This window comes from Oncorhynchus kisutch, unplaced genomic scaffold (assembly GCF_002021735.2).
Source record: "Oncorhynchus kisutch isolate 150728-3 unplaced genomic scaffold, Okis_V2 scaffold525, whole genome shotgun sequence".
Classification (NCBI taxonomy): Eukaryota; Metazoa; Chordata; class Actinopteri; order Salmoniformes; family Salmonidae; genus Oncorhynchus; species Oncorhynchus kisutch.
This window is the reverse complement of record NW_022262470.1, coordinates 64,155-85,433: the sequence shown is the minus strand read 5'-3', so window position 1 is coordinate 85,433 and position 21,279 is coordinate 64,155. Positions and strand designations below refer to the sequence as shown.

The 21,279-nt window shown below is 46.6% G+C and overlaps 1 protein-coding gene across 1 annotated transcript in view; it reads left to right on the top strand.

Annotated features, from left to right (window-relative positions):
• The window catches only part of manba (mannosidase, beta A, lysosomal), a 45,898-nt gene that overhangs the window by 13,278 nt on the left and 11,341 nt on the right, over positions 1 to 21,279 (top strand). Inside the window, exons 7-11 of the mRNA XM_031815726.1 lie at positions 3,109 to 3,222; positions 6,238 to 6,389; positions 10,724 to 10,841; positions 10,941 to 11,027; positions 13,591 to 13,758. Of these exons, the coding sequence (XP_031671586.1) occupies positions 3,109 to 3,222; positions 6,238 to 6,389; positions 10,724 to 10,841; positions 10,941 to 11,027; positions 13,591 to 13,758 (639 nt within the window). The remainder of the gene's footprint in view (positions 1 to 3,108; positions 3,223 to 6,237; positions 6,390 to 10,723; positions 10,842 to 10,940; positions 11,028 to 13,590; positions 13,759 to 21,279) is intronic.

The following is a 21,279-nucleotide window of genomic DNA, read 5'->3' as shown; positions in this document are numbered from 1 at the left end:
CTACTGTTGACCAGAGTCCTCTACAGTATAGTGCCCTACTGTTGACCAGAGTCCTTTACAGTATAGTGCCCTACTGTTGACCAGAGTCCTTTACAGTATAGTGCCCTACTGTTGACCAGAGTCCTATCAGTATAGTGCCCTACTGTTGACCAGAGTCCTATACAGTATAGTGCCCTACTGTTGACCAGAGTCCTATACAGTATAGTGCCCTACTGTTGACCAGAGTCCTATACAGTATAGTGCCCTACTGTTGACCAGAGTCCTATACAGTATAGTGCCCTACTGTTGACCAGAGTCCTTTACAGTATAGTGCCCTACTGTTGACCAGAGTCCTATACAGTATAGTGCCCTACTGTTGACCAGAGTCCTATACAGTATAGTGCCCTACTGTTGACCAGAGTCCTATACAGTATAGTGCCCTACTGTTGACCAGAGTCCTCTACAGTATAGTGCCCTACTGTTGACCAGAGTCCTTTACAGTATAGTGCCCTACTGTTGACCAGAGTCCTCTACAGTATAGTGCCCTACTGTTGAGTCCTATACAGTATAGTGCCCTACTGTTGACCAGTCCTTTACAGTATAGTGCCCTACTGTTGACCAGAGTCCTCTACAGTATAGTGCCCTACTGTTGACCAGAGTCCTCTACAGTATAGTGCCCTACTGTTGACCAGAGTCCTCTACAGTATAGTGCCCTACTGTTGACCAGAGTCCTCTACAGTATAGTGCCCTACTGTTGACCAGTCCTATACAGTATAGTGCCCTACTGTTGACCAGAGTCCTTTACAGTATAGTGCCCTACTGTTGACCAGAGTCCTCTACAGTATAGTACCCTACTGTTGACCAGAGTCCTTTACAGTATAGTGCCTTACTGTTGACCAGAGTCCTTTACAGTATAGTGCCCTACTGTTGACCATAGTCCTTTACAGTATAGTGCCCTACTGTTGACCAGAGTCCTTTACAGTATAGTGCCCTACTGTTGACCAGAGTCCTTTACAGTATAGTGCCCTACTGTTGACCAGAGTCCTCTACAGTATAGTACCCTACTGTTGACCAGAGTCCTTTACAGTATAGTGCCTTACTGTTGACCAGAGTCCTCTACAGTATAGTGCCCTACTGTTGACCAGAGTCCTATACAGTATAGTGCCCTACTGTTGACCAGAGTCCTCTACAGTATAGTGCCCTACTGTTGACCAGAGTCCTATACAGTATAGTGCCCTACTGTTGACCAGAGTCCTCTACAGTATAGTGCCCTACTGTTGACCAGAGTCCTCTACAGTATAGTGCCCTACTGTTGACCAGAGTCCTCTACAGTATAGTGCCCTACTGTTGACCAGAGTCCTATACAGTATAGTGCCCTACTGTTGACCAGAGTCCTTTACAGTATAGTGCCTTACTGTTGACCAGTCCTTTACAGTATAGTGCCCTACTGTTGACCAGAGTCCTTTACAGTATAGTGCCCTACTGTTGACCAGAGTCCTCTACAGTATAGTACCCTACTGTTGACCAGAGTCCTTTACAGTATAGTGCCTTACTGTTGACCAGAGTCCTTTACAGTATAGTGCCCTACTGTTGACCATAGTCCTTTACAGTATAGTGCCCTACTGTTGACCAGAGTCCTTTACAGTATAGTGCCCTACTGTTGACCAGAGTCCTTTACAGTATAGTGCCCTACTGTTGACCAGAGTCCTCTACAGTATAGTACCCTACTGTTGACCAGAGTCCTTTACAGTATAGTGCCTTACTGTTGACCAGAGTCCTCTACAGTATAGTGCCCTACTGTTGACCAGAGTCCTATACAGTATAGTGCCCTACTGTTGACCAGAGTCCTATACAGTATAGTGCCCTACTGTTGACCAGAGTCCTTTACAGTATAGTGCCTTACTGTTGACCAGTCCTTTACAGTATAGTGCCCTACTGTTGACCAGAGTCCTCTACAGTATAGTGCCCTACTGTTGACCAGAGTCCTTTACAGTATAGTGCCCTACTGTTGACCAGAGTCCTTTACAGTATAGTGCCCTACTGTTGACCAGAGTCCTCTACAGTATAGTACCCTACTGTTGACCAGAGTCCTTTACAGTATAGTGCCTTACTGTTGACCAGAGTCCTTTACAGTATAGTGCCCTACTGTTGACCATAGTCCTTTACAGTATAGTGCCCTACTGTTGACCAGAGTCCTTTACAGTATAGTGCCCTACTGTTGACCAGAGTCCTCTACAGTATAGTACCCTACTGTTGACCAGAGTCCTTTACAGTATAGTGCCTTACTGTTGACCAGAGTCCTTTACAGTATAGTGCCCTACTCTTGACCATAGTCCTCTACAGTATAGTACCCTACTGTTGACCAGAGTCCTTTACAGTATAGTGCCTTACTGTTGACCAGAGTCCTCTACAGTATAGTGCCCTACTGTTGACCAGAGTCCTATACAGTATAGTGCCCTACTGTTGACCAGAGTCCTCTACAGTATAGTGCCCTACTGTTGACCAGAGTCCTCTACAGTATAGTGCCCTACTGTTGACCAGAGTCCTCTACAGTATAGTGCCCTACTGTTGACCAGAGTCCTATACAGTATAGTGCCCTACTGTTGACCAGAGTCCTTTACAGTATAGTGCCTTACTGTTGACCAGTCCTTTACAGTATAGTGCCCTACTGTTGACCAGAGTCCTCTACAGTATAGTGCCCTACTGTTGACCAGAGTCCTTTACAGTATAGTGCCCTACTGTTGACCAGAGTCCTATACAGTATAGTGCCCTACTGTTGACCAGAGTCCTATACAGTATAGTGCCCTACTGTTGACCAGAGTCCTTTACAGTATAGTGCCCTACTGTTGACCAGTCCTATACTGTATAGTGCCCTACTGTTGACCAGTCCTCTACAGTATAGTGCCCTACTGTTGACCAGTCCTTTACAGTATAGTGCCCTACTGTTGACCAGAGTCCTTTACAGTATAGTGCCCTACTGTTGAGAAGGGCCCTTGGGGTTATAAAGGTAATAGGATGCCATTTGGGACACATTTTATCTCTACTGGAAAGACCTCTGAATGTCCGGGTTTTAGCATGTCTCTATTTTTCATCGTGCTGAGGTAAATGTTTAGTGTGTGTGTGTTGTAGAGTAACCAGGTGAAGCTGTGGTGGCCCAGTGGCCATGGTGAGCAGCACTCCTATCATCTCAGTGTGAGAGGAACCATGCTGGAGGGAACAGCCATACTCAGGACAGACACACAGGTCAGACCTCAACATCTCTACTCCTCTACTATCCCCTCTTTTCTCACTGTCTCCAGTCCTCTGTCTTCTATCTGTCTCCAGTCTTCTGTCTTCTCTCTGTCTCCAGTCTTCTGTCTTCTCTCTGTCTCCAGTCTTCTCTCTGTCTCCAGTCTTCTGTCTTCTCTCTGTCTCCAGTCTTCTGTCGTCTCTCTGTCTCCAGTCTTCTGTCTTCTCTCTGTCTCCAGTCTTCTGTCTTCTCTCTGTCTCCAGTCTTCTCACTGTCTACAGTCTTCTCTCTGTCTCCAGTCTTCTCTCTGTCTCCAGTCTTCTCTCTGTCTCCAGTCTTCTCTCTGTCTCCAGTCTTCTGTCTTCTCACTGTCTCCTGTCTCCAGTCTTCTCTCTGTCTCCAGTCTTCTCTCTGTCTCCAGTCTTCTGTCTTCTCTCTGTCTCCAGTCTTCCCTCTGTCTCCAGTCTTCCCTCTGTCTCCAGTCTTCCTTCTGTCTCCAGTCTTCTGTCTTCTCTTTGTCTCCAGTCTTCTCTCGGTCTTCTGTCTTCTCTCTGTCTCCAGTCCTCTTCTGGCTGTGCCGGGTGGAGATTATAACAGAACATGGCCAAGATGTTCAAATGTTCATAAATGACCAGCATGGTCAAATAATAATAATCACAGGCAGAACAGTTGAAACTGGAGCAGCAGCACAGCCAGGTGGACTGGGGACAGCAAGGAGTCATCATGTCAGGTGGTCCTGAGGCATGGTCCTAGGTCTCAGGTCCTCCGAGAGAGAGAAAGAAAGAGAGAATTAGAGAGAAACAGCAGGTCTGGGACAAGGTAGCACGTCCGGTGAACAGGTCAGGATTCCATAGCCGCAGGCAGAACAGTTGAAACTGGAGCAGCAGCACGGCCAGGTGGACTGGGGACAGCAAGGAGTCATCATGCCAGGTGGTCCTGAGGCATGGTCCTAGGGCTCAGGTCCTCCAAGAAAGAGAGAATTAGAGAGAGCACACTTAAATTCACACAGGACACCGAATAGGACAGGAGAAGTACTCCAGATATAACAGACTGACCCTAGCCCCCGACACATAAACTACTGCAGCATAAATACTGGAGGCTGAGACAGGAGGGGTCAGGAGACACTGTGGCCCCATCCGACGATACCCCCCGGACAGGGCCAAACAGGCAGGATATAACCCCACCCACTTTGCCAAAGCACAGCCCCCACACCACTAGAGGGATATCTTCAACCACCAACTTACCGTCCTGAGACAGGGCCGAGTATAGCCCACGAAGATCTCCACCACGGCACAACCCAAGGTGGGGCGCCACCCCGGACAGGAAGATCCCGTCAGTGACTCAACCCACTCAAGTGACGCACCCCTCCTAGGGACGGTTTGAAAGAGCCCCAGTAAGCCAGTGATTCAGCCCCTGTAATAGGGTTAGAGGCAGAGAATCCCAGTGGAGAGAGGGGGGCCGGCCAGGCAGAGACAGCAAGGGTGGTTCGTTGCTCCAGAGCCTTCCCACTCCTGGGCCAGACTACACTCAATCATATGACCTACTGAAGAGATGAGTCTTCAGTAAAGACTTAAAGGTTGAGACCGAGTTTCCGTCTCTTACATGGGTAGGCAGACCGTTCCATAAAAATGGAGCTCTATAGGAGAAAGCCTTGCCTCCAGCTGTTTGCTTAGAAATTCTAGGGACTATTAGGAGGCCTGCGTCTTGCTATATTTAACAGCCTCTCTGTCTCCAGGTGTAGTTAACATCCTCTCTGTCTCCAGGTGTAGTTAACATCCTCTCTGTCTCCAGGTGTATTTAACATCCTCTCTGTCTCCAGGTGTATTTAACATCCTCTCTGTCTCCAGATGTAGTTAACAGCCTCTCTGTCTCCAGGTGTAGTTAACATCCTCTCTGTCTCCAGGTGTAGTTAACATCCTCTCTGTCTCCAGGTGTATTTAACAGCCTCTCTGTCTCCAGGTGTATTTAACATCCTCTCTGTCTCCAGGTGTAGTTAACATCCTCTCTGTCTCCAGGTGTAGTTAACATCCTCTCTGTCTCCAGGTGTAGTTAACATCCTCTCTGTCTCCGGGTGTAGTTAACATCCTCTCTGTCTCCAGGTGTAGTTAACATCCTCTCTGTCTCCGGGTGTAGTTAACATCCTCTCTGTCTCCAGGTGTATTTAACATCCTCTCTGTCTCCAGGTGTATTTAACAGCCTCTCTGTCTCCAGGTGTAGTTAACAGCCTCTCTGTCTCCAGGTGTAGTTAACATCCTCTCTGTCTCCAGGTGTAGTTAACATCCTCTCTGTCTCCAGGTGTAGTTAACATCCTCTCTGTCTCCAGGTGTAGTTAACATCCTCTCTGTCTCCAGGTGTATTTAACATCCTCTCTGTCTCCAGGTGTATTTAACATCCTCTCTGTCTCCAGGTGTAGTTAACAGCCTCTCTGTCTCCAGGTGTAGTTAACATCCTCTCTGTCTCCAGGTGTATTTAACAGCCTCTCTGTCTCCAGGTGTAGTTAACATCCTCTCTGTCTCCAGGTGTATTTAACATCCTCTCTGTCTCCAGGTGTATTTAACATCCTCTCTGTCTCCAGGTGTAGTTAACATCCTCTCTGTCTCCAGGTGTAGTTAACATCCTCTCTGTCTCCAGGTGTAGTTAACATCCTCTCTGTCTCCAGGTGTATTTAACAGCCTCTCTGTCTCCAGGTGTAGTTAACATCCTCTCTGTCTCCAGGTGTATTTAACATCCTCTCTGTCTCCAGGTGTAGTTAACATCCTCTCTGTCTCCAGGTGTAGTTAACATCCTCTCTGTCTCCAGGTGTAGTTAACATCCTCTCTGTCTCCAGGTGTAGTTAACATCCTCTCTGTCTCCAGGTGTATTTAATATCCTCTCTGTCTCCAGGTGTAGTTAACATCCTCTCTGTCTCCAGGTGTATTTAACAGCCTCTCTGTCTCCAGGTGTAGTTAACATCCTCTCTTCCTCCAGGTGTAGTTAACATCCTCTCTGTCTCCAGGTGTAGTTAACATCCTCTCTGTGTTAATCCCAAGGTGTATTTCCGTACAGTAGAGCTGGTCCAGGAGCCAATCGCTGGTTCCCCTGGGCTGAGTTTCTACTTCCGGGTCAACAAGAAGCCCATCTTCCTGAAGGGGTCAAACTGGATCCCAGCTCACGCCCTTCAGGACCTGGTCAGCCCTGCTGAGTGAGACACACACACACACACTCTCGTGTCTTTGGTCTTAATCATGATATCAACCTTTCACTCATTAAATACTTCTAAGATGGGATGTGTTTTGTATAATTGAAACGGCCACATTACAATGTCATTATGTTTACATTATGATTCAAACAAGACTTTAGTGTTCTGATTGAACACACCGGTGCGTCAGTCTAAGTTACTTCACATAACAAATCCACATCAAAATCTGTCAGTTTAAACAAGAGATGTGTTTTTTTGCATTGGATGAGTCTCAATCCACCGCATCTGCCAGTGAGACATCCCATCTGAGGTGAAAGGTGACAGAGCTAGAGAGGTGTTTATCAGACCAGGAGACATCCCATCTGTGGTGACAGAGTGGTGTTTATCAGACCAGGAGACATCCCATCTGTGTTGACAGAGTGGTGTTTATCAGACCAGGAGACATCCCATCTGTGGTGACAGAGTGGTGTTTATCAGACCAGGAGACATCCCATCTGTGTTGACAGAGTGGTGTTTATCAGACCAGGAGACATCCCATCTGTGGTGACAGAGTGGTGTTTATCAGACCAGGAGACATCCCATCTGTGGTGACAGAGCTAGAGAGGTGTTTATCAGACCAGGAGACATCCCATCTGTGGTGACAGAGTGGTGTTTATCAGACCAGGAGACATCCCATCTGTGGTGACATAGTGGTGTTTATCAGACCAGGAGACATCCCATCTGTGTTGACAGAGTGGTGTTTATCAGACCAGGAGACATCCCATCTGTGGTGACAGAGTGGTGTTTATCAGACCAGGAGACATCCCATCTGTGTTGACAGAGTGGTGTTTATCAGACCAGGAGACATCCCATCTGTGGTGACAGAGTGGTGTTTATCAGACCAGGAGACATCCCATCTGTGGTGACAGAGTGGTGTTTATCAGACCAGGAGACATCCCATCTGTGGTGACAGTGGTGTTTATCAGACCAGGAGACATCCCATCTGTGGTGACAGAGTGGTGTTTATCAGACCAGGAGACATCCCATCTGTGGTGACAGAGTGGTGTTTATCAGACCAGGAGACATCCCATCTGTGTTGACAGAGTGGTGTTTATCAGACCAGGAGACATCCCATCTGTGGTGACAGAGTGGTGTTTATCAGACCAGGAGACATCCCATCTGTGTTGACAGAGTGGTGTTTATCAGACCAGGAGACATCCCATCTGTGGTGACAGAGTGGTGTTTATCAGACCAGGAGACATCCCATCTGTGGTGACAGTGGTGTTTATCAGACCAGGAGACATCCCATCTGTGGTGACAGAGTGGTGTTTATCAGACCAGGAGACATCCCATCTGTGGTGACAGAGTGGTGTTTATCAGACCAGGAGACATCCCATCTGTGTTGACAGAGTGGTGTTTATCAGACCAGGAGACATCCCATCTGTGGTGACAGAGTGGTGTTTATCAGACCAGGAGACATCCCATCTGTGTTGACAGAGTGGTGTTTATCAGACCAGGAGACATCCCATCTGTGGTGACAGAGTGGTGTTTATCAGACCAGGAGACATCCCATCTGTGGTGACAGAGTGGTGTTTATCAGACCAGGAGACATCCCATCTGTGGTGACAGTGGTGTTTATCAGACCAGGAGACATCCCATCTGTGGTGACAGAGTGGTGTTTATCAGACCAGGAGACATCCCATCTGTGTTGACAGAGTGGTGTTTATCAGACCAGGAGACATCCCATCTGTGGTGACAGAGTGGTGTTTATCAGACCAGGAGACATCCCATCTGTGTTGACAGAGTGGTGTTTATCAGACCAGGAGACATCCCATCTGTGGTGACAGAGTGGTGTTTATCAGACCAGGAGACATCCCATCTGTGGTGACAGAGCTAGAGAGGTGTTTATCAGACCAGGAGACATCCCATCTGTGGTGACAGAGTGGTGTTTATCAGACCAGGAGACATCCCATCTGTGGTGACAGAGTGGTGTTTATCAGACCAGGAGACATCCCATCTGTGTTGACAGAGTGGTGTTTATCAGACCAGGAGACATCCCATCTGTGGTGACAGAGTGGTGTTTATCAGACCAGGAGACATCCCATCTGTGTTGACAGAGTGGTGTTTATCAGACCAGGAGACATCCCATCTGTGGTGACAGAGTGGTGTTTATCAGACCAGGAGACATCCCATCTGTGGTGACAGAGTGGTGTTTATCAGACCAGGAGACATCCCATCTGTGGTGACAGTGGTGTTTATCAGACCAGGAGACATCCCATCTGTGGTGACAGAGTGGTGTTTATCAGACCAGGAGACATCCCATCTGTGGTGACAGAGTGGTGTTTATCAGACCAGGAGACATCCCATCTGTGTTGACAGAGTGGTGTTTATCAGACCAGGAGACATCCCATCTGTGGTGACAGAGTGGTGTTTATCAGACCAGGAGACATCCCATCTGTGTTGACAGAGTGGTGTTTATCAGACCAGGAGACATCCCATCTGTGGTGACAGAGTGGTGTTTATCAGACCAGGAGACATCCCATCTGTGGTGACAGTGGTGTTTATCAGACCAGGAGACATCCCATCTGTGGTGACAGAGTGGTGTTTATCAGACCAGGAGACATCCCATCTGTGGTGACAGAGTGGTGTTTATCAGACCAGGAGACATCCCATCTGTGTTGACAGAGTGGTGTTTATCAGACCAGGAGACATCCCATCTGTGGTGACAGAGTGGTGTTTATCAGACCAGGAGACATCCCATCTGTGTTGACAGAGTGGTGTTTATCAGACCAGGAGACATCCCATCTGTGGTGACAGAGTGGTGTTTATCAGACCAGGAGACATCCCATCTGTGGTGACAGAGTGGTGTTTATCAGACCAGGAGACATCCCATCTGTGGTGACAGTGGTGTTTATCAGACCAGGAGACATCCCATCTGTGGTGACAGAGTGGTGTTTATCAGACCAGGAGACATCCCATCTGTGTTGACAGAGTGGTGTTTATCAGACCAGGAGACATCCCATCTGTGGTGACAGAGTGGTGTTTATCAGACCAGGAGACATCCCATCTGTGTTGACAGAGTGGTGTTTATCAGACCAGGAGACATCCCATCTGTGGTGACAGAGTGGTGTTTATCAGACCAGGAGACATCCCATCTGTGGTGACAGAGTGGTGTTTATCAGACCAGGAGACATCCCATCTGTGGTGACAGAGTGGTGTTTATCAGACCAGGAGACATCCCATCTGTGTTGACAGAGTGGTGTTTATCAGACCAGGAGACATCCCATCTGTGGTGACAGAGTGGTGTTTATCAGACCAGGAGACATCCCATCTGTGGTGACAGAGTGGTGTTTATCAGACCAGGAGACATCCCATCTGTGTTGACAGAGTGGTGTTTATCAGACCAGGAGACATCCCATCTGTGGTGACAGTGGTGTTTATCAGACCAGGAGACATCCCATCTGTGGTGACAGAGTGGTGTTTATCAGACCAGGAGACATCCCATCTGTGGTGACAGAGTGGTGTTTATCAGACCAGGAGACATCCCATCTGTGGTGACAGTGGTGTTTATCAGACCAGGAGACATCCCATCTGTGGTGACAGAGTGGTGTTTATCAGACCAGGAGACATCACATCTGTGGTGACAGAGATGTGTTTATCAGACCAGGAGACATCCCATCTGTGGTGACAGAGTGGTGTTTATCAGACCAGGAGACATCCCATCTGTGTTGACAGAGTGGTGTTTATCAGACCAGGAGACATCCCATCTGTGGTGACAGAGAGGTGTTTATCAGACCAGGAGACATCCCATCTGTGGTGACAGAGTGGTGTTTATCAGACCAGGAGACATCCCATCTGTGGTGACAGAGTGGTGTTTATCAGACCAGGAGACATCCCATCTGTGGTGACAGAGTGGTGTTTATCAGACCAGGAGACATCCCATCTGTGGTGAAAGGTGACAGAGCTAGAGAGATGTTTGTCAGACCAGGAGACATCCCGAAAATCAGTCTTGTCATGTAAACGTCTGTAGCGTCTGAACCGTTTGGGAGCCCACTGTGGAACATTAGATATTAAACCTTAGTCTGAAGGTAGCCCATACATATTATATATATTTTAAAATATTTCTATTTTATTCCTAAAGAGTTCGTAAAATTCTAAATCAAATTAGCAAAATGATACATGTTATGACCATCTTAAACCAATATGTCAGCTTAGCAACCACCCCCCTCCCCCCTAACGTCTTAGACTGGAGTTAAAACTCTCACTGGAACCTGATAGATTTGAACAGACACTAGTTAGTCGTTACTGTCTTGTTCGGTCTTTGCCTAACCATTGACAACAGTTGTGTTCTGTTTCAGTGTGAGGAACCTTCTACAGTCGTCCGTAAGCGCTAATATGAATGCTCTCAGGGTCTGGGGGGGAGGAGTCTATGAGCAGGACATGTTCTACTCTCTCTGTGATGAGATGGGGATCATGGTAACTGACTGACTAGTATTCTTTCTCGTTGTCTTCGTCACAAACTCCCCATTCCCTTTATACTGCTGTACTTTTGACCAATACCTTGTCTGTCCTTAGATCTGGCAGGACTTCATGTTTGCCTGTGCCATGTACCCCACTGAGCCTGACTTCATAGAGACGGTTAGAGAGGAGGTTGTCCAACAGGTGAGCTACACCAACAGGGTTGACTTTAGGATCTTTGTCCAGGCCTCGACGGCCCGTAGAGCACACTACAGGGTTGATGTTAGTATCTTTGTCCAGACCTCGACGGCCCGTAGAGCACACTACAGGGTTGATGTTAGTATCTTTGTCCAGACCTCGACGGCCCGTAGAGCACACTACAGGGTTGATGTTAGGATCTTTGTCCAGGCCTCGACGGCCCGTAGAGCACACTACAGGGTTGATGTTAGGATCTTTGTCCAGACCTCGACGGCCCGTAGAGCACACTACAGGGTTGATGTTAGTTTCTTTGTCCAGACCTCGACGGCCCGTAGAGCACACTACAGGGTTGATGTTAGTTTCTTTGTCCAGACCTCGACGGCCCGTAGAGCACACTACACGGTTGATGTTAGGATCTTTGTCCAGACCTCGACGGCCCGTAGAGCACACTACAGGGTTGATGTTAGTATCTTTGTCCAGACCTCGACGGCCCGTAGAGCACACTACAGGGTTGATGTTAGTATCTTTGTCCAGACCTCGACGGCCCGTAGAGCACACTACAGGGTTGACTTTAGGATCTTTGTCCAGACCTCGACGGCCCGTAGAGCACACTACAGGGTTGATGTTAGTATCTTTGTCCAGACCTCGACGGCCCGTAGAGCACACTACAGGGTTGATGTTAGTATCTTTGTCCAGACCTCGACGGCCCGTAGAGCACACTACAGGGTTGACGTTAGTATCTTTGTCCAGACCTCGACGGCCCGTAGAGCACACTACAGGGTTGACTTTAGGATCTTTGTCCAGACCTCGACGGCCCGTAGAGCACACTACAGGGTTGATGTTAGTATCTTTGTCCAGACCTCGACGGCCCGTAGAGCACACTACAGGGTTGATGTTAGTATCTTTGTCCAGACCTCGACGGCCCGTAGAGCACACTACAGGGTTGATGTTAGTATCTTTGTCCAGACCTCGACGGCCCGTAGAGCACACTACAGGGTTGATGTTAGTATCTTTGTCCAGACCTCGACGGCCTGTAGAGCACACTACAGGGTTGATGTTAGTATCTTTGTCCAGACCTCGACGGCCTGTAGAGCACACTACAGGGTTGATGTTAGTATCTTTGTCCAGACCTCGACGGCCCGTAGAGCACACTACAGGGTTGATGTTAGTATCTTTGTCCAGACCTCGACGGCCCGTAGAGCACACTACAGGGTTGATGTTAGTATCTTTGTCCAGACCTCGACGGCCCGTAGAGCACACTACAGGGTTGACTTTAGGATCTTTGTCCAGACCTCGACGGCCCGTAGAGCACACTACAGGGTTGATGTTAGTATCTTTGTCCAGACCTCGACGGCCCGTAGAGCACACTACAGGGTTGATGTTAGTATCTTTGTCCAGACCTCGACGGCCCGTAGAGCACACTACAGGGTTGATGTTAGTATCTTTGTCCAGACCTCGACGGCCTGTAGAGCACACTACAGGGTTGATGTTAGTATCTTTGTCCAGACCTCGACGGCCTGTAGAGCACACTACAGGGTTGATGTTAGTATCTTTGTCCAGGCCTCGACGGCCTGTAGAGCACACTACAGGGTTGATGTTAGTATCTTTGTCCATCCTGCCTGTAGAGCACACTACAGGGTTGATGTTAGTATCTTTGTCCAGGCCTCGACGGCCTGTAGAGCACACTACAGGATTGATGTTAGTATCTTTGTCCAGACCTCGACGGCCCGTAGAGCACACTACAGGGTTGATGTTAGTATCTTTGTCCAGACCTCGACGGCCCGTAGAGCACACTACAGGGTTGACGTTAGTATCTTTGTCCAGACCTCGACGGCCCGTAGAGCACACTACAGGGTTGACTTTAGGATCTTTGTCCAGACCTCGACGGCCCGTAGAGCACACTACAGGGTTGATGTTAGTATCTTTGTCCAGACCTCGACGGCCCGTAGAGCACACTACAGGGTTGATGTTAGTATCTTTGTCCAGACCTCGACGGCCCGTAGAGCACACTACAGGGTTGATGTTAGTATCTTTGTCCAGACCTCGACGGCCTGTAGAGCACACTACAGGGTTGATGTTAGTATCTTTGTCCAGGCCTCGACGGCCTGTAGAGCACACTACAGGGTTGATGTTAGTATCTTTGTCCATCCTGCCTGTAGAGCACACTACAGGGTTGATGTTAGTATCTTTGTCCATCCTGCCTGTAGAGCACACTACAGGGTTGATGTTAGTATCTTTGTCCATCCTGCCTGTAGAGCACACTACAGGGTTGATGTTAGTATCTTTGTCCATCCTGCCTGTAGAGCACACTACAGGGTTGATGTTAGTGTCTTTGTCCAGACCTCGACGGCCCGTAGAGCACACTACAGGGTTGATGTTAGTATCTTTGTCCAGACCTCGACAGCCCGTAGAGCACTCTGCAAATCTCCTGTTTCTGTAGCGTGAGGCAGCTTGATGCAGCATCCCCTGGACAAGGCCTTGATGTATGTTAATATTGATAAGGATGACTAATTTCCTGGTTATAGCATGTAATAACACGTGTTCCTTCCTGTTTCCTCGCCCCAATCAGGTGAGGCGCTTAAAGTCCCACCCCTCGGTCATCGTGTGGAGTGGGAACAACGAGAATGAGGCGGCCTTGGCCACTAACTGGTTCGGCATCCCCGTTGCCCAGCAACCCCGGTACCATAGAGACTATGTGACTCTGTATGTGGACAACATCAGGGCTATTGTTCAGAAGGTGAGAGACATATCTGAGACATTGAACTAAGAAATACTGAGTCATGATCTGTGTCTAATGCCACCCTAAACCCTATTACCTATGTGGGTCATTGTGCTGAAGTCTACATTGGGGATTGATTGTTTTTCTTCTAATTTGAATCTTATTTTCATTTCCCCCAAACATTCAGTAGACATTTACAGAATATACAGTATATTAACCTTATATACAGTACACTAACCTTATATACAGTATATATAGTATACTAACCTTATATACAGTATATATAGTATACTAACCTTATATACAGTATATTAACCTTATATACAGAATATACAGTATATTAACCTTATATACAGTATATTAACCTTATATACAGTATATTAACCTTATATACAGTATATTAACCTTATATACAGTATATTAACCTTATACACAGAATATACAGTATATTAACCTTATATACAGAATAAATCAAATCAAATCAAATGTATTTATATAGCCCTTCGTACATCAGCTGATATCTCAAAGTGCTGTACAGAAACCCAGCCTAAAACCCCAAACAGCAAACAATGCAGGTGTAGAAGCACGGTGGCTAGGAAAAACTCCCTAGAAAGGCCAAAACCTAGGAAGAAACCTAGAGAGGAACCAGGCTATGTGGGGTGGCCAGTCCTCTTCTGGCTGTGCCGGGTGGAGATTATAACAGAACATGGCCAAGATGTTCAAATGTTCATAAATGACCAGCATGGTCAAATAATAATAATCACAGGCAGAACAGTTGAAACTGGAGCAGCAGCACGGTCAGATGGACTGGGGACAGCAAGGAGTCATCATGTCAGGTAGTCCTGGGGCATGGTCCTAGGGCTCAGGTCCTCCGAGAGAGAGAGAAAGAAAGAGAGAAGGAGAGAATTAGAGAACGCACACTTAGATTCACACAGGACACCGAATAGGACAGGAGAAGTACTCCAGATATAACAAACTGACCCTAGCCCCCCGACACATAAACTACTGCAGCATAAATACTGGAGGCTGAGACAGGAGGGGTCAGGAGACACTGGACCCATCCGAGGACACCCCCGGAGAGGGCCAAACAGGAAGGATATAACCCCACCCACTTTGCCAAAGCACAGCCCCCACACCACTAGAGGGGTATCTTCAACCACCAACTTACCATCCTGAGACAGGGCCGAGTATAGCCCAGTATATACAGTATATTAACCTTATATACAGTTTATTAACCTTATATACAGTACATTAACCTTATATACAGAATATACAGTATATTAACCTTATATACAGTACACTAACCTTATATACAGTATATATAGTATACTAACCTTATATACAGTATATACAGTACACTAACCTTATATACAGAATATACAGTATATTCACCTTATATACAGTATATTAACCTTATATACAGTATATACAGTATATTAACCTTATATACAGTACACTAACCTTATATACAGTATAAACATCACCCTAACCTTATATACAGTATAAACATCACCCTAACCTTATATACAGAATATACAGTATATTAACTTTATATACAGAATATACAGTATATTAACTTTATATACAGTATACCAACCTTATATACAGTATATATAGTATACTAACCTTATATACAGTACACTAACCTTATATACAGTATATATAGTATACTAACCTTATATACAGTATACTAACCTTATATATATATATATATATATATAGTATACTAACCTTATATACAGTACACAAACCTTATATATCAAATCAAATCAAATTAATTTATATAGCCCTTCGTACATCAGCTGATATCTCAAAGTGCTGTACAGAAACCCAGCCTAAAACCCCAAACAGCAAGCAATGCAGGTGTAGAAGCACGGTGGCTAGGAAAAACTCCCTAGGAAGGCCAAAACCTAGGAAGAAACCTAGAGAGGAACCAGGCTATGTGGGGTGGCCAGTCCTCTTCTGGCTGTGCCGGGTGGAGATTATAACAGAACATGGCCAAGATGTTCAAATTTCATAAATGACCAGCATGGTCGAATAATAATAAGGCAGAACAGTTGAAACTGGAGCAGCAGTACGGCCAGGTGGACTGGGGACAGCAAGGAGTCATCATGTCAGGTAGTCCTGGGGAATGTTCCTAGGGCTCAGGTCCTCTGAGAGAAAGAGAGAATTAGAGAGAGCACATGTGGGGTGGCCAGTCCTCTTCTGGCTGTGCCGGGTGGAGATTGTACCAGAACATGGCCAAGATGTTCAAATGTTCATAAATGACCAGCATGGTCAAATAATAATAATCACAGGCAGAACAGCTGAAACTGGAGCAGCAGCACGGCCAGGTGGACTGGGCACAGCAAGGAGTCATCATGTCAGGTAGTCCTGAGGCATGGTCCTAGGTCTCAGGTTCTCCGAGAGGGAGAGAATTAGAGAGAGCATACTTAAATTCACACAGGACACCGGATAGGACAGCAGAAGTACTCCAGATATAACAAACTGACCCTAGCCCCTGACACATAAACTACTGCAGCATAAATACTGGAGGCTGAGACAGGAGGGGTCAGGAGACACTGGCTCCATCAGAGGACAGGGCCAAACAGGAAGGATATAACCCCACCCACTTTGCCAAAGCACAGCCCCCACACCACTAGAGGGATATCTTCAACCACCAACTTACCATCCTGAGACAAGACCGAGTATAGCCCACAAAGTTCTCTGCCACGGCACAACCCAAGGGGGGGTGCCAACCCAGACAGGAAGATCACATCAGTGACTCAACCCACTCAAGTGACGCACCCCTCCTAGGGACGGTATGAAAGAGCCCGAGTAAGCCAGTGACTCAGCCCCTGTAATAGTGTTAGAGGCAGAGAATCCCAGTGGAAAGAGGGGAACCGGCCAGGCAGAGACAGCAAGGGCGGTTCGTTGCTCCAGAGCCTTTCCATTCACCTTCACACTCCTGGGCCAGACTACACTCAATCATATGACCCACTGAAGAGATGAGTCTTCAGTAAAGACTTAAAGGTTGAGACCGAGTTTGCGTCTCTCACATGGGTAGGCAGACCGTTCCATAAAAATGGAGCTCTATAGGAGAAAACCCTGCCTCCAGCTGTTTGCTTAGAAATTCTAGGGACAATTAGGAGGCCTGCGTCTTGTGACCGTGTAGGTATGTACGGTAGGACCAAATCAGAGAGATAGGTAGGAGCAAGCCCATGTAATGCTTTGTTGGTTAGCAGTAAAACCTTGAAATCAGCCCTTGCCTTAACAGGAAGCCAGTGTAGGGAGGCTAGCACTGCAGTAATATGATCAAATTTTTTGGTTCTAGTCAGGATTCTAGCAGCCGTATTTAGCACTAACTAAAGTTTATTTAGTGCTTTATCCGGGTAGCCGGAAAGTAGAGCATTGCAGTAGTCTAATCTAGAAGTGACAAAAACATGGATTAATTTTTCTGCATAATTTTTGGACAGAAAGTTTCTGATTTCTGCAATATTAAGTAGATGGAACAAAGCTGTCCTTGAAATGGTCTTGATATGTTCTTCAAACGAGAGATCAGGGTCCAGAGGAACGCCGAGGTCCTTCACAGTTTTATTTGAGACGACTGTACAACCATTAAGATTAATTGTCAGATTCAACTTAAGATCTCTTTGTTTCTTGGGACCTAGAACAAGCATATCTGTTTTGTCCGAGTTTAAAAGTAAAAAGTTTGCAGCCATCCACTTCCTTATGTCTGAAACACATTTTGGGGCTTCACCATGTTTCATTGAAATGTACAGCTGTGTGTCATCCGCATAGCAGTGAAAGTTAACATTATGTTTTTGAATGACATCCCCAAGAGGTAAAATATATAGTGAAAACAATAGTGGTCCTAAAACGGAACCTTGAGGAACACTGACATTTACAGTTGATTTGTCAGAGGACAAACCATTCACAGAGACAAACTGATATCTTTCCGACAGATAAGATCTAAACCAGGCCAGAACTTGTCCGTGTAGACCAATTTGGGTTTCCAATCTCCCCAAAAGAATGTGGTGATCGATGGTATCAAAAGCAGCACTAAGGTCTAGGAGCACGAGGACAGATGCAGAGCCTCAGTCTGATGCCATTAAAATGTCATTTACCACCTTCACAAGTTCCGTCTCAGTGCTATGATGGGGTCTAAAACCAGACTGAAGCATTTCGAATACATTGTTTGATTTCACGAATGCAGTGAGTTGCTGCGCAACAGCCTTTTCAATTTTCTTTGAGAGGAATGGAAGATTCGATATAGGCCGATTAGTTTTTTAAATATTTTCTGGGTCAAGGTTTGGCTTTTTCAAGAGAGGCTTTATTACTGCCACTTTTAGTGAGTTTGGTACACATCCGGTGGATAGAGAGACGTTTATTATGTTCAACATAGGAGGGCCAAGCACAGGAAGCAGCTCTTTCAGTAGTTTAGTTGGAATAGGGTCCAGTATGCAGCTTGAAGGTTTAGAGGCCATGATTATTTTCATCATTGTGTCAAGAGATATAGTACTAAAACACTTGAGCGTCTCTCTTGATCCTAGGTCCTGGCAGAGTTGTGCAGACTCAGGACAACTGAGCTTTGAAGAAATACGCAGATTTAAAGAGGAGTCCGTAATTTGCTTTCTAATAATCATCATCTTTTCCTCAAAGAAGTTCATGAATTTATCACTGCTGAAGTGATATACAGTACACTAACCTTATATACAGAATATATAGTATACTAACCTTGTATACAGTACACTAACCTTATATACAGTATACTAACCTTATACCTAGAATATGTGGACATCTATAAGTACCTAGGTGTCTGGCTAGACTGTAAACTCTCCTTCCAGACTCATATCAAACATCTCCAATCTAAAATCAAATCTAGAGTCGGCTTTCTATTCCGCAACAAAGCCTCCTTCACTCACGCCGCCAAACTTACCCTAGTAAAACTGACTATCCTACCGATCCTCGACTTCGTCGACGTCATCTACAAAATAGCTTCCAACACTCAGTGCCACAGTGCCATCCATTTTGTTACTAAAGCACCTTATACCACCCACCACTGCGACCTGCGACCACTAATCGGCTGGCACTCGCTACATATTCGTCGCCAGACCCACTGGCTCCAGGTCATCTACAAGTCCATGCTAGGTAAAGCTCCGCCTTATCTCAGTTCACTGGTCACGATGGCAACACCCACCCGTAGCACGCGCTCCAGAAGGTGTATCTCACTAATCATCCCTAAAGCCAACACCTAATTTGCCGCCTTTCGTTCCAGTTCTCTGCTGCCTGTGACTGGAACGAATTGCAAAAATCGCTGAAGTTGGAGACTTTTATCTCCCTCACCAACTTCAAACATCTGCTATCTGAGCAGCTAACCGATCGCTGCCGCTGTACATAGTCTATCAGTAAATAGCCCACCCAATTTTACCTACCTCATCCCCATACTGTTTATATTTATTTACTTTTCTACTCTTTTTGATCTCACCCATGGGGTCAAAATTATCACAAGAACGGTGAGCAAAAATCCCAGAACCACACGGGGGAACCTAGTGAATGACCTGCAGAGAGCTGGGACCAAAGTAACAAAGCCTACCATCAGTAACACACTATGCTGCCAGGGACTCAAATCCTGCAGTGCCAGACGTGTCCCCCTCCTTAAGCCAGTACATGTCCAGGCCCGTCTGAAGTTTGCTAGAGAGCATTTGGATGATCCAGAAGAAGATTGGGAGAATGTCATATGGTCAGATGAAACCAAAATAAAACTTTTTGGTAAAAACTCAACTCGTCATGTTTGGAGGACAAAGAATGAATGCTGAGTTGCATCCAAAAGAACACCATACCTACTGTGAAGCATGGGGGTGGAAACATCATGCTTTGGGGCTATTTTCCTGCAAAGGGACCAGGACGACTGATCCGTGTAAAGGAAAGAATGAATGGGGCCATGTATCGTGAGATTTTGAGTGAAAACCTCCTTCCACCAGCAAGGGCATTGAAGATGAAACGTGGCTGGGTCTTTCAGCATGACAATGATCCCAAACACACCGCCCGGGCAACGAAGGAGTGGCTTCGTAAGAAGCATTTCAAGGTCCTGGAGTGGCCTAGCCAGTCTCCAGATCTCAACCCCATAGAAAATCTTTGGAGGGAGTTGAAAGTCCGTGTTGCCCAGCAACAGCCCCAAAACATCACTGCTCTAGAGGAGATCTGCATGGAGGAATGGGCCAAAATACCAGCAACAGTGTGTGAAAACCTTGTGAAGACTTACAGAAAACATTTGACCTCATCATTGCCAACAAAGGGTATATAACAAAGTATTTCAGCATGACAATGATCCTAAACACACCACCCGGGCAACGAAGGAGTGGCTTCGTAAGAAGCACCGAGTCAATGTTGAGGCTATATACAGGTGGGTACCGGTACATATTCAATGTGGAGGCCATATACAGGGGGTACCGGTACAGATTCAATGTGGAGGCTATATACAGGGGGTACAGATTCAATGTGGAGGCTATATACAGGGGGTACCGGTGCAGAGTCAATGTGGAGGCTATATACAGGGGGTACAGATTCAATGTGGAGGCTATATACAGGGGGTACCGGTGCAGAGTCAATGTGGAGGCTATATACAGGGAGTACCGGTACAGAGTCAATGTGGAGGCTATATACAGGGAGCACCGGTACAGAGTCAATGTGGAGGCTATATACAGGGGGTATCAGTACAGAGTCAATGTGCGGGGGCACCGGTGTCGGAAGTAATAATGTACATGTAGATAGCGTTATTAAAGTGGCTATGCATAGATAATAACAGGGAGTAGCAGAAGCTTGGGGAGGGGGAGGGGTGCTATGCAAATAGTCTGGGTAGCCATTTGAAAAGCTGTACAGGAGTCTTATGGCTTGGGGGTAGAAGCTGTTTAGAAGCATCTTGGACCTAGACTTGGCACGGTACCGCTTGCTGTGCGGTAGTAGAGAGAACAGTCTATGACTGGGGTGGCTGGAGTCTTTGACAATTTCTAGGGCCTTCCTCTGACACCGCCTGGTATAGAGGTCCCGGATGGAAGAAAGTGATGTACTGGGTCGTACGTACCAGCGTCTATAGGGCCTTCCTCTGACACCGCACCACCCTCTGTAGTGGCTTGCGGTCTGAGCCGAGCAGTTGCCATACCAGGCAGTGATGCAACACGACAGGATGCTCTCGATGGTGCAGCTGTAAAACCTTAATGAGGATCTGAGGACCCATGACAAATCTTTGCAGACTGAACTGTTTTTTAAAATAGTTTTTGGAGGATGAGACTGCAATTTGCACCACCTCTGTAGAATCACCCTTATAGTGCACTACTTTAGACCAGAGCCCTATAACCTATATAGTGCACTACTTTAGACCAGAGCCCTATTCCCGATATAGTGCACTACTTTAGACCAGAGCCCTATTCCCTATATAGTGCACTACTTTAGGCCAGAGCCCTATTCCCTATATAGTGCACTACTTTAGACCAGAGCCCTATCCCTATATAGTGCACTACTTTAGATCAGAGCCCTATTCCCTATATAGTGCACTACCCA